We start from the raw sequence: 27,974 nt of genomic DNA on the forward strand, positions 1-27,974 counted from the left end.
TTTAAAAAACAACAGTTCTTCAGGCCAGACTATTTTACCTCAATATGAGGGTGTTCTGTTGGCACAGGCACAAACTGGGGCAAACTCTTGCTAAACCACATGGTGATATCTCTCTTCATGTTGATGGCGAAAGGCTCAAAACCTTCCTGCAGGCCACAGATAGTGAAGTAACGCAGGCTGCTCACATTCTGCCCAAGGTTAATACGGCCCACTTGAGAAAGCCCCAGACTGCATACAGGGATGAAGCCTGAACAACAAAAGACATATTAAGTCACAAATGTATTCGCTATGTTTCTGATTAAATAGGTCTTAAGAGTAACTGCACTTCTTGCTTACAAATCCATAGAGTATTAAGGGCAAACACTGAACATAACCTGTCCTGTTCTCTGAAATATATTACTGTATAAAGCCAAAAGGTTGCTGTGAAAATGAACCTTATAGGGATGGTTCACCCAAAAAATAATCTCATCATTTACTCACTCATGCCATCCCAGATATGTGGGATGTGACTTTCTTTTTTCTGCAGAACACAAACAAAATTTTTAGAAGAATATCTCTGCTCTGTAGGTACATATAATTCAAATGAATAGTGGCCAGACCTTTGAAGCTCCAAAAATCACATAAAAGCCTCCTAAAAGTAACCCTAAGTCTCCAGTGGTTTAATCCATATATTTAGAAGCAATGTGATAAGTCTGGGTTAGAAACAGGTCAATATTTAAGTCCTTTTTACCATAAACCATTTTCACTTTTCAAAAGGACCATCGGAGCTGAGATATTCTTCTAATAATCTTCCTTTGTGTTCTGCAGAAGAAAGAAAGTCATACACATCTGGAATGACATTAGGATGAGTAAATGATGAGAGAACTTTAATTTTAGGTTGAACTATCTCTTTAATGCATCATCAGAAACATCAAAAACTGAACCTGAACCATTCCCCAAAGATCCATCTGTATACTGTATTTCCAAGTGACTAAGATTTCAGTCCTCCCCCTGACTCTTACCCTCTCCGATCTCAATGTCTTTGAAGGCCATCTCAGATCCAGAGTCACTAATGAGCATCTCTCCGTTCAAAGTAAACATGATGTTCTGCTCCGTAAGGTCTATCATGCAGCCCACCACATCACCACACTGCCACTGCCGTCCAAACGGCTCATTCCCAACATGCCAGCGCTGAGCCTATAGTAACAAATTTAAATCAGGAAACTTGACATTGGTCCAGATTACTACCAGTGGTATTTTTCTTCTTTATCAAGGTTGTAAGATTGTGGACAAAAATGAATGATCATAGGGAGTTCATCTCAAAGGAAGTCACATGCTTTTGCTTTCCAGTACCTTGAATCCATTGAAGACATAGGCCAGTTCATCAGATCCAAGCTCTTTATCTGCATGGACATTTGGTCTTGCCCACCCAACTCTCATCTCGCCCACTGTTACTGCCTCAAACTCAAAGTACCATTTCCCCTGGGTCACAGCGTAGGACTTTTCTGCTCTGAACACCCGGATCTTATCACTCCGGCCACTCCCAGCCCCATGTCCACCTGGAATACATAGTCACAGAAATTCTGATGAAGAAAAGTTTACAATCACACTTCAAGAACCCTGCAATTTCTCAACAATTATCTCGACAATGTACAATAAATGGGTTTTAGAGCTATGTGTGTTTAATCTAGATGTGATCAGTGTAAATGTGAAGTATAGCTTCTAAAAGCAGGCCTACAGTATGTAGTGAACATATTACATGGACAGACTCACTGCTTTCCTGGTCAGGTGGCTCAATATTGTAGCCATAGCCAATAAGAGTGCGTACAGCGGCACATACACTGTCACGATTGGTCTTTTTCGTCTTTTCATCCAGAAGAATGTAAGGCACAAGACGGGGATTGCGCTTGTTCACAATATCCTAAAAAGGAGAACATTTTATTGTAATAAATGATTCATCATCTGTATAGTCATGGAATGAGAGGGGAACTATGTTGTAGAACATTTACATTTATGCATTTGGCAGATGCCTTTACCAAAGCGACTTACAGTGCATAGTTCCATCCTTTTTGTAACTCCATTTTTTAATTCAATGTTTATCAAAAAAATTAAAGTGAGTAAGCCAACCTGAATAATGCTGTAAGTCCAGCCCTGGCGGACCCGGTCACGAGCCCAGACATTGTGTCCATTTTCAGCCAGTCTTTCCACAAGTGTGTTCTGATTGGGTGTCAGCTTCACATGGTTGAGGTCCAGAGGTGCAGGTTTGTATCCATTGCTCTGCATATACCTTATATTTAACAAGAAACCAGTATAGAATTTTTTAATAATTTTAGTTTAAATTACTTTTCTTCTGGTCTATAATTTCTTTCAGTTAAATATTTGATTAGTACCTGATATTGTTAAAGTAATATTTGGGGTTCAATAGAAGTAAAGCTCAATCGACAGGATTTGTGGCATAATGTTGATTACAAATTACAGTGAGGCACTTAAAATGGAAGTGAATGGGGCCATTTTTAGAGGGTTTAAAAGGCAGAAATGTGAAGCTTATAATCTTATAATCTATAATCTTGTAAAAGCACTTAATTCTTCTCCACATCCAACAAACTTTACACAGAAAAGGTTGGCAAGCGACTTCATGTTACTAGGTACGTATATTGTTTACATCTTGTGGCTATATTTTTGAAATAGTGAGTATTTTAATGTTTACGGATTGGTCCTTATTCACTTCCATTGTAAGTGCATCACTGGAACCCAGGTTTTTGCTTTTTTTAAAGAAAAGGTGGAGCATGTAAAAAATTCCTTTTTGTGGTAATCAGTGTTATGCCACAAATGTTCTGACACGAGAACAATGTTATGATTTTGAGCACAAAATATTCCTTTAATTTTAACATAACTGTACGAATGAATATAGATGTAATTTCGGTAATAACAATGCTGGAAAAGGGTTGAAGTCAAAACCCTTTTTGACTCACGTTTTGGGGAGTTTAATCTTCTTCAGGTTCTCCTCTGCTTTCTCATCACCCATGCCTACATGACATCCTAAAGCCAGAAGAGTCCTATAGAGAGAAGCAGAAGTTTATTAGATCACGCATAAACGCATGTACACAATCAAAAACTTCTCTCACTTCAGTGTCTCTCCAGACATCGCCAAGTTGTAGTTCTTCTCCGGCTCTGGAAGACTCTGGAAGTCCACTAGACAGGGGTGCAGCTTCTTATTGTCATCACGGAACTGAAAGAGTGGGAACATCACATACAGTAATGATTATACAGTAAAGTGTGCTATTAACTACTGACCAGGAGAGATCTGTCAGAATTCACTGATAAAATATGTGATGTAGAGAAGACTCACTGGTCCATAGGTCCAGCCCTGCTCGATACGTGTAATGGCCCACAGCTCATGACTATTCTCAGCCAGTTTTTCTCTGATACGCTCCAGATGAGGAGGGAGTACAATCTGCAGATTTTAATTAGAGTAAAATCACAACAGTAGAAAAGACAAAAGTAAATTAAATTGCATTCCATATGTTTTTAGAAAATCCCACCTGCACAGTGTCAACCGGGCAAGGAGTGAAGGCGGTGTGGGAGAGAGATTGAGTTGGCCCAAGAAGGTTCCGGACACCATTGAAGTCATGCTTGTACTCTTTAATAGGCTCAATACGCAGTCTGTCTTTGGGCAGAACTGCTTCATAGCATGGGGCATAGCCTGGAGGAGGGAGGAATTTAAAGTCTCCATGTCGTCCACCAAGGAGAAAGCGAACTCTGGAAAGGCAAAGCAGAATATATGTAACATTATTTTGGAATTTGTCCTCGTAGGTTTAACATTTTATGCTACATGTAATTAAAGCCTTGATCATTCCATTGGTTCTTGCCTGATACCAGCTGAGAAGCTGACCACAGGGAAGAAGAGACCATCTAGATTGAAGTTCTCGAACATTCCTTGTACTGGATGTCCATTGATACGGAAGGAGATACTGGGCACGCTCAGATCCAAACAGCAGCTCACCACGTCCTCGGCCGCAAGAATGTGTTGACTGGGTGAGGTCACCTGACGTGGAACACGACCTGACAAGAACAGGAGTTGTCAAGGACATGAATTAAACATGACACAATATCTTTGTCCAATAATTCTGCCATTTACGCACCCTGTTTTTCTTAACCTGTATTACTTTCTTTCGAGAAACATAAAAAGAGATGTTAGGCAGAATGTTAGTCCCAGTCACCTTTACTTTCAATGCATGAGTGAGCCCGTTTACATTCACAGCAATACATTGAAAACTCCCAAAAATCAGCTTATTAAATTTTTTTTTTTTTTTAAACAAAGCAAGAAAAATGCTTTTACATGAGATTTCAAATATTTGAAGTTATTCTTTGTAAAGATGTTTACATGCAATGTGAAATTGGGGTAATGGACATAAATCTAGCCATGTCGTTTGGTTTATTATTATGCCGTTTATGACCATACACCGATAAAAGAAAGCCGTTTAATGCGTTTACATGACCACACACATTGTTGGATGTAAGAATGTGCATTTAAATGTGCTTTTTCCAAACAATGAAAGTGAATGGTGACTAATGATGCCTTCACGTGTGTATGTCGCGTTGAAGCACTCTGTTGTCGGAAAGAACAGGAAACATGGACGACGGCAGTTTCATTCATACATATTTCTTAAGGGACTTTTATTTTGACACCATAATACAATTACTCTGTTAGCTTCCTGATGATAATGGAATTTTGGTCAAATACAAGCTATTTTCATGTCATGTCAAAATGTTCAACATACATCAAAAGTTTGCTGATATACATAAATATGACAGCAAGCGCTAGCAATTAACTGTATTTAGAAAAATTATTAAAACCTGTTATTTCACAACAGAAAACGTACTCCCCTACACCATGTTGATAGTTTACGTCTCCTCCCATTTCAGAAACTGGTATCAAAATAATCTCAGAGTTTCCCTGACCATATTACGACTTGAGGGGTCATTCATGTGCAACTTTTGAGTAATAAACTCGTATTAACGCTAATTCCGATAGCACATAAAGGTAGCATAATATTCTGCCTAACATCTCCTTTTGTGTTGCACGGAAGACAGCAAGTCATAATGATAATAGAATTTTCATTATTGTGTGAAATATCCCTTTTTTTTTTGCTATTATATTGTTCAAAGGGACAGCAATGAGCTTGAGCAAACAGAAGAAGGTAATCCTAACCTGTCCATAGGTGTAGCCCATCAAAGCCGTACGAATAAAGATCATCTCCGACTCCATTGCTCCCCCAACCCTCTCCTCCTCCAGGGTACGGGCTGTAGCCCTCTGTCAAAGCCCAGCCAACACGCAGGTGGCACGCTTGTGGGGTAAGGAATGACTCCACATGGTCTACAATTATCTCGAAGTACCATTTCTTATACTGTGTAGAGCCTTCACATGTGCCCAGAAAAATGTTGGGTCTCATACTACACATGAAATGAGAGGAAGTGTCAAACATGTACCATGCCAAATAAACTTTCTCTTTGTTATGTATCACAGATAATATTGGATTGACTATATTTATTGTGTTTTTGACATGCAGCATGGAAATGTAAATATAGATATGGCAGTTTTGGGTAAGTGCTGAGTCAGACCTGGTGACATAATTGATGATGTTGGTCTGCAGGAGGAGATCACGACCTGGAAGCAGATTCTCAGTGATAAGATTCTGATTGGACCTCACGGCTACACCATTGCACACACACAAAGAGCAGAGTACATCTAGAACCTAAAGGAAAAGCAGTACACAGATCATAGAGTTATATATGACTGCAGACCCAAATTGCACAGAACCACTCAAATCAATTTACCAAAAAGACATATACAGGTACCTTGTGATTACGTCCATGTTTGTCCAAAAGTGCGATGATAGATTTGATGTGGTTCTCTTGGATGATGTTAAGCACTTCAGGACTTTCAATGAGAATACAATACAGCACTTCCAGAATGCCTGCCAATTACAATACGTACATAAACTTCAATAACACTAAATTATGCTAAAGTTAAATGAAAAAAAGTGTTAAAACGGCATGGTTGTCAATTTCCATGTAAGTGCTATTAATATTTGTCTTTTCAGATTCTGTCAAAGTTAATCTGTCAGAAAGGGTTTTTGTCTGTGTCTACCTGAAGAGGCCTCTAATCGATCCAGTTTGCTGACCAACCAGTCCAGATTATCACAGAACAAAGCACAGTTAGCCCTGTTTCCTCTGATTAGGGATGCTGCAAAACATTTTTAAATAACTAAACAACATTAAGGCCACCTTAAAGGGATAGTTCAACCAGAAATGAAAAATCTCTCATCATTTACTCACCCTCAAAACATCCCAGATGTGTATGACTTTCTTTCTACTGCAGAACACAAACAAAGATTTTTAGAAGAATATCTCAGTTCTGTAGGTCCATACAATGCAAGTGAATAGTGATCAGACCTCTGAAGCTGGGACTTAAGGGACTTAAATGTTGATCTGTTTCTGATCCGCACCTATCATATTGCGTCTGAAGATATGGATTTAACCACTTGAGAGGTATAAATTACTTTTGTGCTTCCTTTAAATACTTTTCGGACCCTCAAATTGTTGGTCACCATTCACTTGCATTGTATGGACCTACAGAGCTGAAATATTCTAAAAATCTACCTTTGTGTTAAGCAGAAGAATGAAAGTCAAATGAAAGGCATGAGAGTGAGTAAATGATGAGAAAATAAAATTTTTTGGGTGAACTATCTCTTTAAAATAAGCAAAATATTTATTAGGTGGAACAACACGGCCAAAATTTCAGATATTTGTATTACATAATATGAGTAACCATGAGGGGAAAATGTCCATACCCAGCAGCTCATAAAGTAAGTTGACGATCTCTTTCCAGGACTCAGCTGCCTCCTCCCCAGCAAACTCAGAGAAATGAGCTGCAGTGTTGTAGACATTCAGCCGATCAACACAGTCTAATACAAGTGTGATCATGCCCTGTGCAATTAAATCAATCAATCAGTCAATTAATGATCTTGGTAAACTGTTTGAGTGTGCTTGCAAATGTTACCTGCTATGTTTGTTATTTGTCCATGGGCTATTATAAAATATCATTTGTATGCGCTTATGAATGCATGTCTGACCTCCTCTTGGAATAGATTCTGACGGTTCCTTAAAGAGCGAAGTTTGGTCTGCTTTTCTTCATGTTCCAGCTCCTCTTCAGGGGGGCGGAAATAGAATATAAGATCCTGCAAGGACAGAACCACAGAGTCCAGAGGCAGAGATGGAGTTGGGGGCGGAGACTTACTCTTCCCACTTAGAGAGTCCAGACCTCTGTAGGACAGCACAGATCAATACATATCCCTTACCATTGTAACTACAAAACCATGATACTCATCCTTGATATGCACAATTACAGACATCTGAAGCTTTTTTAAACATTAAATTGAAGATTCCAAAAAATCTGTCAGACATATTTAAAGGTATATAAATATTTTTTTGTAATAAAATTTAATAAATACATGTTCAGTTTATTCTAAATTGTAATAAAATACAGCAGGCTAATCAATGGACCATAACAACATGCAGCAATTTTAGATCAGATATAGCTAGCTGCATGAGAATATACTTAATGAACTGAGTGAAGAGTCCTGCTGTGCTGTATATCATTCTAGCAGCCTGGGATTCTGCTGTCTGAGAGCGAGCCACAGTCAGAGCATCATCCATATGACCCTCCTGATGCAGTATAGCCTAAAAAACAGAAACACATATTTTTGCATAAATAAGAAACATTTTGAAGCTTTGGCCTTATTACAGTGAGGTTATTATTCACAAAAGGTTTTTACTCATTCTGTACCTTCCTCTTCAGTGGACCCAGTCGAGCAGACTTGGCATCCACTGAGGCATACGTGAGCCACAGACTAGTGGAGACATGCTGCACAAAGCACATGGACTCTCCATACTTTATCTCTGCAATACCCATTCCCTCCACATCACGTTTCTGAGCCACCTCAGTCTTCTCCTGCACAATGACAAAACACAAAAAAATGCATAAATATTAATATTTTCATTTAACTAGTAAAGCACTTCTTCTTTAAAGCAACAGTTAACCCCAAAAAAAAAATTCTGTCATCATTTACTCAGAATTTCCATGCTGATCTTTTCTATCCAATGAAAGTGAATGGTGACCAAGATTTTCAGAGATTAAGAATTAAAAATTAGGGCCTGGGTTGCTCAGCGAGTAAAGATGCTTACTACCACCCCTGGAGTGCGAGAGAGTGTGGGTAGTCACATGGGGAAACCTCCTCTTGGTCGCTATAGTGTGGTTCTAAGTATCGTCCTCCGCCTACCGGATTGAGACTATGCCACCACGAGGACTTAGAGTGCATTGGGAATTGGGCATTCCAAATTTGAGAGAAAAGGGCAGAAAATCAAAAAGCATTTAACAAAAGTTGTTTCTCACACCAAGTTTTCATATGGCTTAACAGGACTAGGAAAACAATCCACGACTCTTATGATACTTTCATTATACTTTTGTGGATCTTTCTTTGAAGGTATTTTAGTGCTTTTGGAATTGAACTACCCCTACATAAAAAAAAAGAGCAGCATGAACATTCTTAACGTCTCTTTGTTTTTCACAGGAGAAAGTCATAACGGTTATGGAATGAAAAGTGAGTAAATTATGACAATTAAAATTTTTGGATGAACTATCACTTTAAGAATTTTTATGAGACATAAATTCTTCAAAAGTACCATTTGAAGAATGGAAGAGTGAGGAAAAGTTCTGAGAAAACAGGTTACAATGCTGAAAGTTCCCATACATGGAAAACAAACATGCAGCAGTTTACTTGATAAAGTCAGTACAGACCTTTGAAACACGGAAGCAGAAGGCAGAATTCTTTGTATTTGCCTTTTCTGGATCCACGAGTAGGAGTCCTTTCTCCTCATCCAGGCAAAGATATCTGCCTGTGGTGATGTGACGCACCCTGAATGACTGACCCCACTTCATGTGGCTTCCACTCCATCTGATATAGAAAAAGAGATGATGAAATGAGAATGAATATCAGCACAAAGGGAAAAAACATTCTTACTATAAGGACACTGTACACAGAGAGTACTGACCCAATCCGAAGAGGCTCTAGCCTCCAAAGAGATCTGGCATGACTACACACAGCTCCACCTTCATAGTGTGCGTTTCTGAAACATTATACCAAAAATGAAAAGACAAGATTGATTTTTAAATAGTTTATATTGTTTGTGTGTGTACATTTTTATACTGCAGTTAATTCCGGTCCTCGAATCTGATTGGACGATTGGCTTTCTAAGAGTACTGATAAATGAGTAATAACAGCTATTGGATGCTTTACTGTTTGTATCACTCTGAGTTTTCTGACATTCTAAACCAGAGTAATGAGAGAGATTTTGATTCATCCCTGTTAAATTACAAATATCAGCCAAGAGATGCTGAAAAAATGACAGGCATCTTTGTGTTATGAGTGAGTTCCCCTGGGGATATAGAAACTCTGCGTTCTTTATCATCAAAGTTCCTTCAGAAATTCAGCATTGTCTCTCATAGCGCCTTCACGTGCTATCGGATTTATCATATACGTTTTCTTGGAATATACACATGAATGCCCTCTCAAGTCATAATTATGACTGGGAAAAACCGACAGTTTTGATACCTGAGTTTTTGAGTTGGGAGGACAAGCAAACTTTCAACATTGTGGTGGAGAGTACGGTTTCTGTGTTGGTGTCAAAATAAGAGTTCCCCAAGAAAAATGCAAGAATAAAACTGGCATCCTTCATGTTTTCTATCAGACAAGAAAACACTTTCACGCTACTTCTCATACCTTTCCAACTATTCATTCTCAAATGTTTAACCTAAGAATCAAAGCTTTTCTGCTGATATAGGGCCATAACAGCACTCTTGCTTGTGTGACATTATTTTAACAGATGTTTTTCTCCATCACCTTCTCTGGTCATCCCCCTGGTCAGCACCAGGAATTGCTAAACACTCATCCATGTGACCGTGGAAAAGACGTAGAACATGCCCTCCAGTCAGATAACCTAAACCCAAGAAACATCACAAAATTACTTTTTAAATCTGTTTGAAAATAAACAGCATAAGAGAACCTAGAAATGCAATGGACCTATCATAGGCATTTTCCAGCCACTAATCTGGGAATGTCTCTGACTGAGGAGTAAGTGAAAAGTGTGTTTAAAGGGAAAGTAGAAATAAAGCGAGGCATACGGGTGAGTTAATGATGAGAGAATTTTCCTTTTTGGGTGAACTATCCCTTTAATTTGCACACAAAGAGCTGCTCTTTTAAACTAACCCTCTGCCAGCTCACAGCCAGAACAGACTGGGTTCATGTTCCAAAGGGTTTGCATGAAGGAGGCATCAACCATGAGGTCTCCACTGGCATAGGAAAGGTGCTGTTGATGGGACAGAAGTTTCAGTTTAAACTGTAGCTATGTAAGTATAGTTAAAGATAATTTCCCAGTTACTATATAGAGGAGGGCCTTACCAGGTATCTCTCAGATGACACACTGACCAGGATGAGGTCATCACCCACTCTGACCTTCTCACCTTCTGACCTCTGCTTGGAAGCAGGGTGAATGGTCCACCAACATGCCTCACCTGGAGGTAGATGAGGAAATCCTTTACTAGAATTTCACCTTTGTACATGTACTTGTATGACTGGACAATTAATAAACATGTATTTAGATAAAGAATCTTATCGGACATAAGAATTTCCTCTTTGCTCTCAAAAATCCCTGCCAGTACTTAAAATAAAATTAGGGTAAAGATAAACTGAGACTTAGGCACCTGTTGAGTCCTCCTGCAAGCCTACATCAAAGGCCAGCTTGTCTGTGAGTGACCTTGATGTTGTCAGACAGCTGAGATACTGTATAATGTGAAGAAACAGCAGAATTTATGTTAGCATGAATGAAAATACAAGACAGAGGATGGAGAAAACATGTTCGAAACTCATAGGAAACCTCAAAGAGCATAAATGTGTCTCCCATTGCCACAAAAACTGTTCTTAAAAAACCTTAAGAAGCTGGTTCTTTCTTAAGATTGTGGGCCCCCGAGTAATCACTATGAATATCCTTAAGTGTTTAACAGAACCTCAAAGAACCTTTGGTGAGTTTCAGTGATGTAGTGTTTATATTGATATTTGACTCACCATGCCAGAGTGTGTGTGTCTGAGCAGGATGGCATGGCCATACAACAAAGTGCGGTGGCCTCCTCCTTGTGAAGACTAGGAAAAAGGAGAGACATTAACATACAGATACAATTCAAGAGATGCAAATGGCTGTGAAAGACTGTGAGAAGAGAAATAAAGTGCTGTTACACTGTTAGCATTTTCAGGGTGGACAGTTAGATTGTAAGAAAAGAAGATTCAGTGAGAAAGAGGATTGTTGTGGTAACATGTCATAACGGGTGAGATACAAATAGAAACATACCCATTTATCCAAATCGACAGCCTACAGTAAAGAAAATAAAGACAAATGAGGGATGATAAGAGCTCAGAAAACAATGTGAAAACATAATTTGAATATGTACACTTTGATGGAACAGTCTTTAAAGTACTGCTGTTTATCTGATATATTATACTGATATATTTTATACTTTTGCTGTTTGATAGACATTATTACAGAGAATAAGTTCTGATCTGATTTAATTTGAACGGAGGTAATTTGATATTAAGAGCAACTATGACCCCATTCCTAAATGATGTGCTCTAAATGCACACATACCTCGTTGAGCTCAGTTGTGTTTGCAAGCATTTCCTGAAGGGCTCGAACAGATAAGGACTGTTCCAGGATAAAGCAGCATATAGCCAGATCCGGTGGAACATTCTGATGGACAAAACAAATGGTTATATGTCAAACAGGGAATCCAAAACATGAAACTATGCATTAAATATTTTAATAATTTAAAAATTACATGAGTTGAGTGACAGGTAAAGCAATCTGTAAGTATACCTGGGCATTGGATGTGGTTTCTAGGAAACATAAGCGATTTCCGAAACCCTCACAGGACAGACAGAGTTTAATCTGCTCTTTCAGGATAGTGGCTGTGCACTGTAGAACGACCTGATCATCCTACAGAAAGAATGAATATCAAGGTTTCAGTCTCACGGTTCTATCAGTATGTAACATGATGAGAAGTAGAGGTTTGAATTGGTTCAATTCCCAGAAAACACACAAACTGATTAAATATACCTTGAATTAACTGCATACTGATTCTGACATCTGCTAAGGGAAAATGTTTGATATATTTACCATTTACAGTAATTATCATGTGCCAAAAGGCTACCAAAATTGAGCACGCTATCTTTCACTAAAAGTGAAACAATATGTCAATTTTATATTTTCTCCTTGTCATGCAATTTTAGGAGGTATTTTTCAATTTGACCATTTATCCTGTGAAAAATGCCTCAATTAACATCTTAAATTTTTTGGGATGCGATAATAAAAATACAATTTGCCTAAAAACATATTAACACTTCCAGAAATATTGCTTTCGACAAGTTGTGACGTTTTGAATGTGGCAGCCAGTCCATAGCATACATTGCTGCTACATAACAAGGAATTTGTAACCTTGATCAGGGCACTATACATCTAATTCTGAATGTGGGTCGAGTTACAGACAAAACACATGCGAGGAGGCTTAGATGAACTAGGACTGTCTGCAGAGAAGAATACGGTTTATAAACTCAGTTTATATACTATAGCTGTTTGTTAGGTTATAAGAAATCAACATCAGTGGTTTATTTGATCTTAATTCAACATACCGGTACTGATAAATTCTGGGGTGAAGCTGCTAATTTTATGAACAGCACTACCCTTTGTAACTTTATACCCATACAACTTGACTTCAATAAAGCTTAATTGAATTTTGGTTGATAAATAACCTCACATTTTTTGTGAATATTACATTGATTTTATTTATTTATGATGTAGTCTCATATTAACAAATAAATAAAAAGAGTTTATGCAATAATGACACAATTTCATAATATAGACTAAACATAGTGAGCATGACTTTACAGACAAATTAGGCCAGGTCATGTCCTTGACAGGCCAGTCTGCTCTGTGTATTAATATTTATGTAAGTGTGAGTTATGATGAGATATTCCAGGGATGGCATGTGGAAAGTCCTGTCTACACTGGTACATGTTGTTAGAAACTTGAGACCTGGTTCTCCATTCTTTGTTTTGAGAAGGTCTTGATCATCAATATAGCCATGGTCATGACAATATGGTCATGATTATTACATTGATAAGATTGATTCTTTGAAAATACAAGTAAAATTACACATTTATTCCATCAAATAACGGAAAAGAAAAACATTTGTATAAATTTCATTTAAATAATTAACTCAGATTGGGTCAGTGGCAAGCATGTTCTTTTGAGAACTATTTTTAGCTATAAACAATGCAAGTTCTCCCGGGAATAGTCGCTGTGAACAACATTCTTTAGGCCCTGATATACAGTACTTCAAACGAAATTGGAGAACGAATGAGTGTGAAGCAATTTCAAACAAAATCTGGCCAAAATTAAGTTTTTGAGTTTGTTTCGGTGGTTCCCTCACTGAAAAGTCCAGCATTGCTGGTCACCAGCTTATGTTGTGCTTTGGGTGGCCAGCATGGGTTGCTGGTGTGTCCACCAGGCTTTTGAACTAAGCCAGCTTGAAAAGCATGTCTATGTTGGTCCACCAGCTAGACCAGCACCAAACCAGCACTAAGCAGCATAACCAGCATGGGTTTGCAAGCTAGTTAAGCAGTTTTTTTTAGCAGGGTTGAAGTGCCCATTCACTCTGCTGTTTGATATTCTGCTTCACTTATTTGCATTCTGCAGCCGAAAGCAATTTGCACATCTGCCCAGCATGATAATTGCCAATAATAATCATTGTTTTGTCTGTATTCTGCTAATTTACAACCCTGTTATACATACATCTTTGCAGTTATATCAAACTCATCATAAAATACAATAATAGAGGGTTACCGGCACATATTATCGCTGTGTATAGCCCATTAGCACTATAATTGCAGAATGAAAACATGACAAATTTCACATTATCTAATCTGAGATATCTGCTATCTATCATCGAGTGGATAAAACAGCATTTTCTCATTTGAATTAAGAATGAGGCCTCATATTTACCTCCTCATCTAAACTGTTGCTTGACAGCTACAAACCTCTTATTAGATCTCAGCGAAGAAGAAATTCATTGTGAGTATACTGGACCTTTTATCCAAAGCGACTTACAGAGCACTTATTACAGGGACGATCCCCCCGGAGCAACCTGGAGTTAAGTGCCTTGCTCAAGGACACAATGGTGGTGACTGTGGGGATCGAACCAGCGTCCTTCTGATTACCAGATTACCAGTTATGGTGCTTAGACCACTACACCACCACCACTCAAAGTAGGTCCACGATATTCATTAAAACATCTGTTTTTGTGTTCCGCATCAGACGCAAAGTCATATGGGTATGGAATGTGTAGGCGAGTAAATTCTGACAGAAATGTCACTTTTAAGTGAACTACTACTTTAATTGGTTTCTTTTAATTGGTTACAGTTCCCAAAAATGTAAATCTCACAAAATCTTGCTTTACCACAAAAAATTTTTGCACTTAGGCCCTTATTTAATAAAATTCCAAATAATACTAATAGTAATTTGCTTGTGCAATAGATCAAATTGCGAGTGCACGTAATGGGTGTATTGCAGGTGATTTAATAAGAGAAACTGCACAAATGACTTTGGGCACATCCTCCAAAACGAGGCTTTAGCATACGGTAATTGAACAAAGGCGCATATTTGTCTTGAAAATTGGGGTATTGCAGCGAGAAGCATTTTTATATGATTCCATTGATTGTGAGTGGAGGACAAAATCGATTAAATGTTTAACACAGTATCAACTACTGCAGTGACTCCAGTACCAAGAGTACAGAAGAGCTTAAATCAATTTACATCAGCTGTATCCCCTGCTTGCTTCTTGATCTCATACATGTGTCTCTATTTCAGGCTGTAGCACCTGCTATACACACATTTTTTACCGTAGCAAGACAGAAGCACGTCACACACAGCCAAGAGTGCTCAGACTGGAAACTGAGCCTAAGCAGAATGACTATTCATTTGTGACAGTCGAAGCTAAAGATCAATGACACAGAGACAGTGGACAACTGTCTGACTACTACATGGAGGAATTAAGGCGCCCAAAATATTTGAAACGTCCCCTGTGGACAGTGCATTTAATAGCAGCTGAGAATTATGCTGATCATTTTTATAATTATTGTGGATAATATTCATGAAAAAATAGCCATATTTGAAGAAACACATGCTTGAAAACTCAATTCGGATCACATCAAAGTTGAGTTTTACAAATAATTGCATGATAAATGTACCTAGATCACATAAGCCCAGTGTATCTATGCAAAGCTTAAAGTAACTTAAAGAATCTTTTGTGTGACAACTGCTTTATTTGTCAATTAATGGCAGGTCAGTTTCCCCAAGTGAAAAATATGTGAATTGTTGAGTGTGTTTAATTTGGATTTCAGAATCATAGATCACACATGGAACAACCACTAAACCACCAGAATACCTTTTGAACATTTCCATAAAAACACTTATATAGTTGTACAAAAAATAGACTGTTATATCATGATTTTTACTTAGCAGTGTTCTACGCTGTGTAGGAGTACACACACCTATTTGGAGTCAAGTTCTTTCAGAATTACATAATCTAGAATGTATTTTCTTTTTTCTACACTTAATATACTGCAATGCACCATCCACAACATGTTTAAAACTTTGCATGAAGATTCTAACTTATCCAAATTCTAAAAACAAGTATTTGTGCACGATGTAATGTTCCAGTTCACTTCAATTAAACAAAGTCCTCCTGTAATGGTCCTGCAATCAAACAAATCCCTAAATATGAACTGAAAAGCTCTAGGGGCTGTTACAAAAGTAGGGGGACATGCAACACAGTTTTTAAATAGACTGAAATAAACAGGTGTTGGTTTAAGACCAAGGCAGAAAGCTGATAATCCCATCTCTGTATATAGACTCATAGTTTATAGACAGCAGCATCACAAACAACAACAGCAAAGACATTGTTGCCTCACTCTATGCTCCTGGCATTTGATTGAGCACCATTCTGTGTTTAAATCTCAAACTAGTGTTTTTGAGTTGCAATGAGCTTGTTTTTACATAAAAAAAAAAATTAGCTCTTTGACTGAACTTGATTCAACCGTAGACAGGGCTGGACTGGCAATCTGGCATACCGGGCATTTTTCCGGTGGGCCGACGCACTTTGGGGCCGATAAGATGCGTACTGGCCAGTGGGTGAACCGAGCGGGCCGGCCACGAAACGTGCCGACTGGGCCGCGATAAGCAAAAATGAGCCGTCGCGTTATGCAGAACGGACCACAAAACGGCGCCGCAATAAGCAGATATGGACAGCAAACACACCCCCAGTTGCCATGTAAAATCCCAGGCCGATTTCTCTTCCCAGTCCAGCCCGTGGACAATGGTTCCACATGTTTGAAATTAGTTTTATTTACTTAAAATTACTATGTAATCTCAACTCAATAACTTTGTGTAGAAAGAACCTAGTTGAATTTGGTTAACACAACAAAATTAGATGTTTCAGTGTAACTCAAATACATTTTAAGTGAACGTTAGCATGCTAAATACATGCTGGTTCGAAGCACTACAGAGTGTAGTTTAGATGTTGTGGTTAGCACAACTAAGCAAGTCATCAATTTTAAGTCATCTACCTGTCCTCATTGCTCAAGCTCCACTCTTCACCATAATGGTAACCTCCAAAACTCCAATATAACAGAAACTCTTCTAAATCTCAACATAACATTAAATACTTACAAGTATCCCCCTTTATATACATCTTGCACAAAAATACATAAAATAACACCTTATTTAAACATTTACTCTCCCTTTTGAGGACCATGCAAAGCATGCTTGGAAACGGAAATCCCCGGCCCAGTTTCATCAGTGCTACATTAACACCACAAAAAGTATTCATGTAGTCCAAACTCAAATGGATTAAGTAAACTTCAATTTCACAAGTTTAAATGGATAGAACGATAAATTTGTGTTAAAATTATAATTTTATTTAAGTAAATTGAGCAAGCTGGAAAAATCCTACTTTTGAGTGCATTTGGCTTATGCTGTTTAAATATTTCTATGAAACAGTTTTTGAAACACTGATTTAAACATACTGTTTGATATACACATTAGACAAGCATGGAACTGAATTTTCTTTAATTGTGCTAAAGATTGTAAAAATGTAAAAGAGGTGGTTTCACTATTCACACCTCTCGCTGACCTCCAAATGACATTGGACAATGGCACAGATCTGTCTGTGAAACATGAAACTCTAGGAAAGAGAGGTGAAGGGCTCTGATCTCACATGTTCACTTGTGTAGAAATAAGGATAGGTAAATGAATTAACAACAATATACAGATTCAGAAACTATAAACGTGATATATGGTATCTCTCTGAATGAAATAAGTTGTAGTAATATTGATTGTAAAAAAAAAACAACAACAACAACAACAACAACATGGAGATAAGCTATTTCATTGCTTAAATATTCTTTGTGAACTTGTTCCTCTCAAACTCTTCAAAGTAACTTAACAAGTACAATATAAATGTCCAGAGAATACAATTTAAATATTTGAGACAATGACAAAACAACAGAAAACCATGGGCATTCTTACTGCATCTAATAAAATAACTGTTTTAACATTTGTAATGATGACCTGATGTTCAAACTAAACTTCAACACTGCCAGGTCAGGCATTTGCAACACTAGTTCAAGGATGGACTGCTCTCTCCATTACAGCTTGACAGTATAAAGTGGAGAGGGTTTTAACTGTACCTTATAACATTAATCATAAATCTGCTTGGGCATCACTCTACCTCACACAAGTCTTAAATTAACATACGTTGGTACTATACATAGTATAAAATTATGATTTTATGTCTTATGTTGCAGTCATGCTTTTGTGCACAGTGCCAAGTGTAAAGTCCAGTTTCAAACAGTGACAATCCAACCTCTGCACTTCAGTGTATAAATAGACAACAAAAGCAAATCCATGCACCTGGTCGTGTCACTCCACACTGATCTAAAAATCTTTAATGAAAACTATGCAACACATGGCATAAACTTATTTAAAATAAGTAGCCAAGATATGCTTAATTCCAAACTTAACATTATGTGTAGTTATACAATTAGTTAAGTATACCCACACATTTTAAACAATGAACTTTCAATAATCACTTCCAAATATTCATGATTAATGGATAAGGACTGTTAGAAAATATTCATCACAGTTACAAAAGTCAATTTCTAACCAAATAAGTATATTATAGAGATGAGCATAACTAGAAAAGTTTAAGATAAAAATTTCAATGACACTTCTGTGACATTCTCTTTAGGTTTTCTATGACAACGAAGTTATTTCATTTTTAGGAGGGAAAGTACCAAAGCATAACTCACCGTTCGTAAGAACTGAATTTCCTCCTCTCCATCCCCTCCCTCTGCCATGATGCTGAAGATCTAAAGGTACAAGCAACAGAGGTGAGAAGTGGTCCCTGCTCTCTCCTTCTCCTTTGGGAAAGATCCCAGCTTCAGTGTCCCCACACTCTCTCTCTCTCTCTCTCTCTCTCTCCGTGCCTTGGACTGCAGGCGGACTGTGTATGTGGGTGTTTTTAGAGTCTGTGGGTTCATAGAGATTAACAGCCAGCTCCACTTTCTCTAGTTTCCTCTCACTACATTACTTCAAAGGGGAGGAGTACCAGCTTCATAAAGCCTAACATTATCACTCTGTTGAATGTACTGCACAAAAGATATCAGATTATTAACATTTCATAAAAACGGTGACTAAATAAAGCTTTTATTTAATGAAAGATAACATTAGACTTTCCCACATTTTTTATTTGATTTTGTTGCTCAAGAATTCTGTAATCAAATGAATAGTTCCAATCATATTAAGAAATTAGGCTCTACAAACACATCTGTGACAAACATTTTGTAGCTTGGTTTGTAAAACAAACAAACAAAATGTTTTGACAGTAATTACTTACAAGCTAAATATATACTCAATGAGCACTTTATTAGGAACACCTGTACACCTACTTATTCATGCGATTATCTAATCAGCCTATCATGTAGCAGCAGTGCAGTGCATAAAATCATTCAGATACGGGTCAGGAGATTCAGTTAATATTCACATCAACCACCAGAATGGGGAACAAAATAATTTATCTCAGTGATTTTGACCGTTGCAAGTTTTTTTTATTGCCAGATGGGCTGGTTAGAGTATTTCTGTAACTGCTGATCTCCTGGGATTTTCACATACAACAGTTCACTAAAAATTGTGTGAAAAAAAAAAACATCCAGTGAGTAGCAGTTTTTTGGACAGGAATGCCTTGTTGATGAGGTCAATGGAAAATGTCCAGACTGGTTTGAGCTGAAAGAAATGCTACAGTAACTCATAACCACTCTGTACATTTGTAGTGAGCAGAATAGCATCTCAAAAGTTTAATGAACATGACAATGAGTTCACTGTTCTTAGGGGGCCTTCCCTATCACCGGATCCAAGTCCAATAGAACACCATTGAGATTTGGTAGAATGGGAGATTAACAGCATGAATATTCGGTTGACAAATCTGCAGAAACTGTGTGATGCAATCATAGCAACATAGACCAGAACCTCAAACGAATATTTCCAACATCTTGTGGAATCCACGCCACTATGAATTGAGGCCATTTTGAGAGCAAAGGGAGGACCTACCAAATATTAGTAGTGTTCCCAATAAAGTGCACAGTGAGAGTATGTTGCAGCTTTTGCAAAGTGCACAACCGTCAACTTACATTTTGGTTGTTTTTAAACTCTGAATGTTTGAGTGGACATCATTTTCTGTGGTCCCTTCTGAAAAGACAAGCATTGCTGGTAACCAGCTTATGCAGTGTTTTGATTGCTGGTCCCCCAGCATTGAATACTGATGTCCCTATCAACCTTTCAAACCAGCTTCATCAGAAAAATCATGCTCGTCAACCAACTTCACCAGCACCAAACCAGCCTATACCAGCATTAGAACTGCATCCTGGTTAAGCTGGTTTTTTCAGCAGGGATAATCAACAGCATGCCACAGATGTTGTCGGTTTTAACCTGAGATTTAAAAGTTGCCCAAACTTTTTATATTGAAGAAAATATAAAGTTAGTTGCTAAACTTGCAAAGAGCTTTTACTCCAGATCTGTACTGCCGCTGTGACATCAGAGATGTTTAATAGTTAAATCTGATCTGAATTGACCTACTAGAAAAACAACAACAAAAGTTAACAATTAAAACGATTTTATTAAGAACAAATAAAAACTGATGTGATATGAACATAAAAATACATACAATAAAACAACTCCATAAATAAAAAATAATTATATGATTACACAAACTATATTCAGATCCAAGTCATTAGGTAGTGCTATTTATTAAGGCAATAAACAAATTTCAAGAACTAAAAAGTTTAAAGAGGTAAGGGGTTCCAAGCAGACATGCGGACTTCATGTGAGGGCCAGCGGGGAGAGTCCCTGTATCGTCTCCTAGTGGTCGGACGTCTGAAATGAAAGGCTGGAGGGGAGAGATCACAAGGCAATCTGTTAATTGTGTCATCTTCCGTAATTACACCATCAAGACCCAGAGACGCAAAAACTGGAAACTCGAATGGAGGACTGGCATCCAGCAATGAGGTTTCCATGTCATTATTCTGCAGAGAGACTTTAAAGTCTTCAAAGGGATTCAATGGCACCATCTGCTGGAAGAATGTTGGAGATTTAAGATCAGGTGTAATTACTTGATGTCCCACAGAATGATGAAAAGCACTAGAATTCAGTTGATCTTGTGTTTGATCATCAATGTGGCACTTCTGAGCCAACAGTTTATCAAGATCTTCCTCAACATCCCATGTTGATTTGTTAAGCTGATCTGATTGCTTACAAAGTCCGTCCATCTCATACATTGGGTGTTGATTTCTATCTGAGCTCATTGGTGAAAATTCAAAATTTTCATCATTGGTTGGTTGAGCTTTGGGGGAATTTTGTGACCTATGAATCTTGTAGACTTCTTGATGATGCAAATTATTAATTGGTTCTTGATCTACAGACTCCACACCTGAATCTGGGCTAGTGCCACATATTCCTATGAAAGCCTGATTTGCTGGAGGAGATCTTTCAGGGCTCTGCTCAGGTGATCTCTCTGATACTCCTTCATGACTAATGGAGCGGCCAAATCGGCGTGCCCCCTGCCTTTGGAGGCGTGTAGTCCCTCTCTGAAGGCCTTCCTGGGGTTTCTCTCTGAACTGAGGTGCTGCCCGTGATGTCCGGAGAAGCAAGGTCAAAGCAGTAAAGCCTCTAAGCCGCTCAGCCATGGACAAACGTTGATGAGGTCTTTTGAAACTAAGAGTCGAATCTGCCATTTTGTCTTGTTTATAGTTCTTCAGTATTTTAATGTTTCCTTTCATCTCTTGCCCTTCCATTTCTTTGCTACCCACCATCTGCTTCTCCATGGTTACACTTTCACTTTCCTGCTCATGTGAAAAACTTGTAAACATTGGCCAGACATTGTTATCCATTTCAGGTTCACCTCTACCAACTTCCTTGCCCAATTCAGGTACCTCATCACGACACAACTCCAGTGTCACCTCAGGCAAGCTTATAGATCTACGAGGACGGGATCGGTTCTTAGAGCTCTTCTTAATTTCTTTGGATACTTTGCACGACTGTTCTTCCACCTTTTTCAACTCTGGCTCATTTTCTCCTGTATTTCTATTAACCTCCTCACTCTCATTTTGAGTGACTGGTTTTATTACTTCACATTTTCCTAGCTGTTCAAAGTTCTCATCTTCAAGTATTGTCCAGCATTCATCTTCCCAGCATTCATCTTCACAGGGTTCACTGTTCTGTCTTTGAATACGAGAAGCTTCAGATCCCATGTATAGACAGTTGTTTGGGCTTTCAGCAAAACTGCAGTTAAGAAGATCTGGGTCATCTTCTACCTCATTCCCAACAACAACTGCAAGTAAAAAAGGAATGTTTCATGAAATCAAAGGATGAACATGATGTCTTAAGTGAATGATATTCATACAGATAGATCCAAACCTCTTCCTGGTCCATCAATGAGAATGAGTGGTATCTTTAGACATGCATCAGCATGTGCAAGTGGTGAACCACTCTTACAGTTAGACTTTATGCTGAAATCTACCAAACAGTTTTCAGAGTCTTTGTTTGCTGATGTCATTAATGCCTAAAAATATTAAACAAAATTAGGAGAGTGAAAAATCGATCTCAATAAAACAAGTGGAAAAAAGACATTAGCTGAAAGTAAGGCCAATCTCACAAACTGTTCACGAAGAACACACATTGCTGCTGTTGCTGCCACTGGACACAGTGAAAAATCGGAGAGATCTTTTTCTCCGATGAACCTTTTCTTCTTGTGCTGGAGGCCTGAAAACCCAAAACAAAGATAAGCCTGACTGCTACAATAGTTTTTGCAGATCAAGATACAACCTAAATTGTTTGGAAGACCTAACAAAGTGTAGAGTGCAGTAAAGTTACCGAAGTGATTTCCTGTGTTCGCTCATCTGGTTTCTCTTCTTGGAAGTCGTGGGAATGAGATCTTCCTTGATATTCTTTTCTTCCATGGAACTATGTCTGCTTGTGGACTCTGATTATAAACATTCCTAATGATTTTGTGCAACAACTTTGCTGCATTAAATAATGTTCTACAAGTATCAGTTGATAAAATAAGCATATAAATTAACTCACCTTCTGTTGGCTGGCTGATGGAAGACTTTGTGTCCTCTCTTAGATCATGTAAAGAACGCCTAAAAAATTACAAACTCTTATTCAAGCATAGAAACATTGAGGATTCATCATACACCGAAACACAGCCTTGAGTCTTACAGTAAAGTAAGACACCAGTCTGCTACCAGACAAGAAAGATCATATCAATATAGTTACTTATCAGACTTTAAGGCTGCAACCACATATTCAGGTTTAGGGGTATCAAAATGAATAATATAATAATCAATCATAGAAAACCATTATAACCACTTACCTTTTTTTGGCAGATCCTTCAAGTTCAGGAACTGTCTCCTCCGTGGCTTTGCGTTTGAATGCAATTGGTGATTGAGGAGTGGGGCTTTTTGAGAGTTGAGGGTCTATGGAGCATCAAACATTTATATTTAAATTAAGAGACAATAACTAATAGGAGATCTTTCTGTGCAACACTCTTGTCGCTCACCTAACATGACATCGAAGGCTATCGGTGGTCCAGTTGGTGTCCGGCATGGCTTCAGTTTGGAAAAAGCATCAACAAATATTTCTGAAACAATATAAATTAACTTTCTCATCAAAACTGGAAAACATGTTTTAATAACTTGCCCCCTAATGTCTAATGATAGTTACACCCCAAGAAAAAAAAAAAAAAAACATTAAAGCAAATCTCACCACCAACACTTCGCCGCCTTTGCCGCTTCAGACTTCTGTACACACTGAGTCCTGTCCGCTTACTGAACAAAGTGCCACCTGTAGGAGAAGGTGTCTCTGTTGTCTCTGTTGCTTTTGATGCCTCCAGGACACATGATGGGACAACACCTAGTGGACAAAGTAAATATCACACAAAATAGAAAGAAATGTGAAGACACTGTCAATCTGGGGCTCCATCAAACAAAGAAACCAACCACACACAAATCTCATACATCTTTACCAATATGATCTGCATGAAGAATGAAGGATTTGATGACTGCGGCCTGCTGGTCCAGATGTTTCTCAGTATCCATAGTCAGCTTGGAGGGTTGGGTGGGACATTGAAGTAGGTTAGGAGCAATCACGACTGCCAGACTGCTCACGTTCATTCTGTTCTCGCTGCACATGATCACACATGAAAATTAGAAAGAAGAACCTGACCACTACCAATGAAACAAATCTTGTGCATTATCTGCAAGTAGAATGCTTAGTTCACCCAACGTCATTTAATCACTTTCATGCCATTCCAGATGTGTATAACTTACTTTTTTTCTGCAGAACACAAATTAAGATTTTTAGAATAACTCAGCTCTGTTGGTCCTTTCGATGCAAGTGAATGGTGGTCAGAACTTTTGAACAATTAAAAATCATTGCATAATTCTGCTATAAATGTTCGCTTTTGTACTGAAGAAGAAAGCCATACACATCTAGGATGGCATGAGTAAATGTAAGTAAAATTTTTGGGTGAACTATTCCTTTAAAGGAATATTATGGGTTATTTGTTCCACCTTTGTGATATGTTGTCAATTACAGTCATAAAAAGGGGGGTGGGGGAGTGACAAGACTATCCATACAGCACAAAATTATTGTCTGTGGTAATCAACATCATGCCACAAATGCTGTTCATAGACAGAATTTCTTGTTATAATTCCCTTCAATCCGTGTAGTCGGAGGACAAGTATTAGTTGCCTCCGCTTCTGACAATCAATCCACACATCTTATCATGTGGCTCGCTGTGCATGACACCGCGGAGACTCACAGTAAGGGAGGTTCAGGCTACTCTCCGCAACACACACAACTTACCATGCTCCCCATTGAGAGCGAGAACCCCTAATTGTGACCACGGGGAGGTTACCCCACGTGACTGTCCTCATTAGCAACTGGGCCAATTTGGTAGCTTAGGAGACCTGGCTGGAGTTACCGAGTAAGCCCTAGATTCGAACTCGTGACTTCATGTGTGGTTGTCTGCGTCAATACTCGCTGAGCTACCCGGGCCACATCCATAGACGGTATTAGTTGTAAATAACATGAGATATTCTTTAACCTGTTGATACGCAATCGCGAGAAGCCAGGAGTACAAATGAAAACAATATCAAAACAGGACTTTATACCTTTTTTATGAAAACGTGATCGCCATATGAATCCAGTTTGCCACACTTCGGTCAACTGTCCATGACAAGCGTTCATTGAAAAAACATCCAATAGCACTTTTTGGCCATAAAATTGATAAATCTGAGAATTATTGATATATTCTCCACTGTTAACATGAGATCTCGCTTGAAAGAATTACCCGTCTTCATCGTTCAACAAACTATGCAATTTGAGCAGCATTTATGTTGTAAAACTGTATATTATCTTATATATTAGAGTCTCATAAACATAACGAGCCTGTCTCCAACGTCTATTTTTAAAGATGCGGCATAGTTTTATTCATAATAGTCAAGTGGTGCAGTCAGATTTTGTGTCATCTTGAAAGGCAGAGCCTTAATTTTACTCTGTACGCTTCCAGTGATTATACAGAGAAAAAGAAAGCCTGCAGGAACCACATTTTTTGTTAGATCATCTTCAAATTTGAAACAACTTCTTTAGATTGTGGCTTTGAGAACATTTTATTTCTGGGTTGTACTTTTATTATTGTTTTTTTAGATTATAAAAACATGTTCAGCTAAATTTTTCCATTATTATAAACTTCAGCTTCTCTAACTTTATAAAGTAACAACATAAATTAATTCTGAAACTTGGGAAATAAAGCCCAAAGTGTCTTTCTGGTCTTTTCAACTGTGTCCATACTCCAAAGGGTCCAGTAAATACAACCATTTAAGTTCGGGTGTGACATTTTCATGGTTTGTGCTCAATAAGGGGGTGCGTATCAACAGGTTAAGAAGTACTTATATTTGCCAAGTGTAAACTGAATCGTAACAAAATTTGACAAATGCACAGTGTAACCACTAAAATGAGCAAAGTAAACTGAATCTATATTCATAGTGATCGAATCTAAAACCTCTCTGCAGCCTGACGTAGAAAAGTGCAGAGGTATCTGAGTGTGCAGGCATTGGATGAAGGAAACAGAGCTGTTATGAGTAGAGTTGTTCTGTTTCTTGCTCCCTCCTGGTCATGTGACATCTCAAGTCCCTGGGCTTGAATCAGAGGGTTCTGGAGGTCTGCAGGGATGAGAGGAGATGGCAGCTCACGCAGGAACTGCTTGATCAGCGAGGCCACGTCACAAGGCTGCAGATGGGCTGCATAAGAGGGATTGAAGACTGGCTTTCCCTGCTCCAGGTCTGCCTAAAGAAATGCAAGTATTTATGTTTTGATTTGGTTTCATTTCAAAAGTACAATACCTTAGGTGTAAAACTTGAAATCGCTTTAAAAGAAACACATGCATCATCATGACAATGCATTACTGTCAATGGGAAACCATGCATACTTGAGAGGAAGCAGTTGAAGGTTTGTCAATGTGACAAATGACAGATTTGATTTTGGAACTTACCCTTAAAGCACGGATACGACTCAGGGATCCAGTCTTCCTAAATAGGCCCTCAGTATTTAGGTGTTGTGACAGATACTCACAGGCCTCCACCAAGAACCTGAAAACAAGCACATCAGATGCTCGCAGTCAGTATAGGTACTGAAATTACTGACTTCAGCCTTGCTTTTCATTTTCTGTTTCAAGTCATTTCTAACATACATGAAGTTTTATATATTTACATACTGAGGTACTGTGCCACCCATATCAGACTGTTGATGTTGAGGAAGCAAGTGCAGGTTACGTCCAAAAGCAAACACACTCTCCTGAGGGGGATATTCAAGGTATTTTGATAAGTAAATTATATTATCTCATATTGTCATGTCATAAGAAAACTAATTGTCCACGTTATTTGCACACCAGGACACTTTCAACCGGGTTAATTACTGAGCACTGGAGTTTTCGGCGCAGTAATAACAGTTATAATGCACTTTTTACCTGACTGAAAGTAAGCTCAGAGTTCGAGTCTGCGTTTAAAAAGTTCTTCCAGTTTTTTACGCGGATGCCGACTGTTTTCAGCGCGTGAATGATCGCCACCACGCGCAAACGCTCCTCTATTAAACCAGACATTATATAACCGTCTTTAAAGTCCAAGGCGGTCTAAATCTAAATAAGGTTTGATTTGTCTGAACAGCACTTCGCTAGCACAGTAAAGTCATGAAAACGGTAAATTTGGCTAATTGGTGTATCAGAGAATGTTTACGTAGGAGTCGACTGGAGTGATTGTTGGCAGGTTGTTTCCGCTCCTCTGCCCGTATGCAAATGAGCATACCTTATGCAAATAATCTTGTGTCAGTTAGACAATAACTTAGCTAGTTCTAATATTTTTTAATATTCACGATAAAGTTAGAAAGAGCAGGACTTATTCAGTGAAAAGTGATTAAAAGTGTGGAAAAAACATTCAAAGCATCTAAAATATGCATTGTTCCCAACTCACATAGCCTACATTAAACTTGTAAGCTCAGTATTCATATTGATAAATAAATAAACAACAACAAAAAAGTAATGGACAAATCTGTCAACAACTACCCCTATCTATATATTTTTTTAGCTGTGACAAACGACTTTCACAGAATAATTTAGGAATTTTAAGCAGGCTACTGGACCTACCAACAGTGTAGGGAAAAGTAAAAAAAAAATAAAAAAAATAAAAAAAAAAGGAAAAGTGACTACAGAATAATCAAGGAGAAGTGGAAGTGGTTCGACCAAATGGACGCTATCTAAACCAGCGAGCAATGGGAGGGAGAGTGCCCTGGACTCTCATTTTGTTACGTTAACTCTATACTCTGCTTGAAAGCTTCAATTTATTTAGTTGACCAGCTACTGGAAGCTTGCTTCTAAAACAACCAGGCCAATTTAACTGTTACACTTGTGTAAAAACACCATGCAACAAATCCTTTATGCAGCACAATGAGCTAGTAGCTAAAAGCTAGCGGTTATTGTTTATTGTTTTGGGTCACGTTTAAGATAATGTCAGGGCAGTAGAGGTGGCGCAACTATGACGATCATCCTATAATCCCACCCACGTTGAGCAGCACTAAACTGCAAGCAGTGTTGCCAACTTAGCAATTTTGTTGCTAGATTTAGCAACTTTTTAGACTACCCTAGCAACTTTTTTTTCAAAAAGCAC

At 38.2% G+C, this 27,974-nt stretch overlaps 2 protein-coding genes across 2 annotated transcripts in view; both read right to left on the reverse strand.

Annotated features, from left to right (window-relative positions):
• ryr1a (ryanodine receptor 1a (skeletal)) overlaps positions 1-18,647 on the reverse strand; it is a 78,091-nt gene extending 59,444 nt beyond the window's left edge. Inside the window, 29 exon segments of the mRNA XM_052117077.1 lie at positions 39-247; positions 1,002-1,176; positions 1,333-1,538; positions 1,753-1,900; positions 2,107-2,266; positions 2,952-3,035; positions 3,105-3,208; positions 3,329-3,433; positions 3,522-3,738; positions 3,849-4,041; positions 5,192-5,433; positions 5,602-5,735; positions 5,839-5,957; positions 6,131-6,226; positions 6,834-6,969; positions 7,116-7,305; positions 7,601-7,722; positions 7,829-7,993; positions 8,840-8,996; positions 9,094-9,168; positions 9,942-10,038; positions 10,308-10,407; positions 10,500-10,612; positions 10,802-10,880; positions 11,163-11,237; positions 11,443-11,463; positions 11,737-11,838; positions 11,965-12,084; positions 18,513-18,647. Of these exon segments, the coding sequence (XP_051973037.1) occupies positions 39-247; positions 1,002-1,176; positions 1,333-1,538; positions 1,753-1,900; positions 2,107-2,266; positions 2,952-3,035; positions 3,105-3,208; positions 3,329-3,433; positions 3,522-3,738; positions 3,849-4,041; positions 5,192-5,433; positions 5,602-5,735; positions 5,839-5,957; positions 6,131-6,226; positions 6,834-6,969; positions 7,116-7,305; positions 7,601-7,722; positions 7,829-7,993; positions 8,840-8,996; positions 9,094-9,168; positions 9,942-10,038; positions 10,308-10,407; positions 10,500-10,612; positions 10,802-10,880; positions 11,163-11,237; positions 11,443-11,463; positions 11,737-11,838; positions 11,965-12,084; positions 18,513-18,560 (3,792 nt within the window). The 5' untranslated portion in view covers positions 18,561-18,647.
• A 1,893-nt stretch (positions 18,648-20,540) lies between these two features.
• On the reverse strand, positions 20,541-26,914 carry zgc:153345 (uncharacterized protein LOC566129 homolog). The gene is made up of 13 exons (XM_052116698.1): positions 26,783-26,914; positions 26,531-26,610; positions 26,309-26,405; positions 25,820-26,103; positions 23,780-23,943; positions 23,521-23,667; positions 23,315-23,395; positions 23,129-23,231; positions 22,833-22,895; positions 22,627-22,722; positions 22,431-22,515; positions 22,171-22,315; positions 20,541-22,084 (listed from the first exon to the last, which is right to left on the reverse strand). The coding sequence occupies exons 1-13, from the start codon at positions 26,912-26,914 to the stop codon at positions 20,541-20,543; spliced, it is 3,021 nt and encodes a 1,006-aa protein (XP_051972658.1).
• Between the last annotated feature and the right edge of the window lie 1,060 nt (positions 26,915-27,974).

The sequence above is a fragment of the Xyrauchen texanus genome, chromosome 44, assembly GCF_025860055.1.
Source record: "Xyrauchen texanus isolate HMW12.3.18 chromosome 44, RBS_HiC_50CHRs, whole genome shotgun sequence".
Classification (NCBI taxonomy): domain Eukaryota; kingdom Metazoa; phylum Chordata; class Actinopteri; order Cypriniformes; family Catostomidae; genus Xyrauchen; species Xyrauchen texanus.

What these genes read in the sequence shown, in the direction of transcription:
- zgc:153345 (XM_052116698.1), bottom strand. Translation starts at nt 26,914, where the DNA reads ATGTCTGGTTTAATAGAGGAGCGTTTGCGCGTGGTGGCGATCATTCAC. An exon ending in TCTTCATGCAGATCATATTG is followed by an intron (nt 23,668 to 23,779) that starts GTAAAGATGTAT and finishes TTTGTCCACTAG; the next exon opens with GTGTTGTCCCATCATGTGTC. An exon ending in CATTGATGGACCAGGAAGAG is followed by an intron (nt 22,085 to 22,170) that starts GTTTGGATCTAT and finishes TTTTACTTGCAG; the next exon opens with TTGTTGTTGGGAATGAGGTA.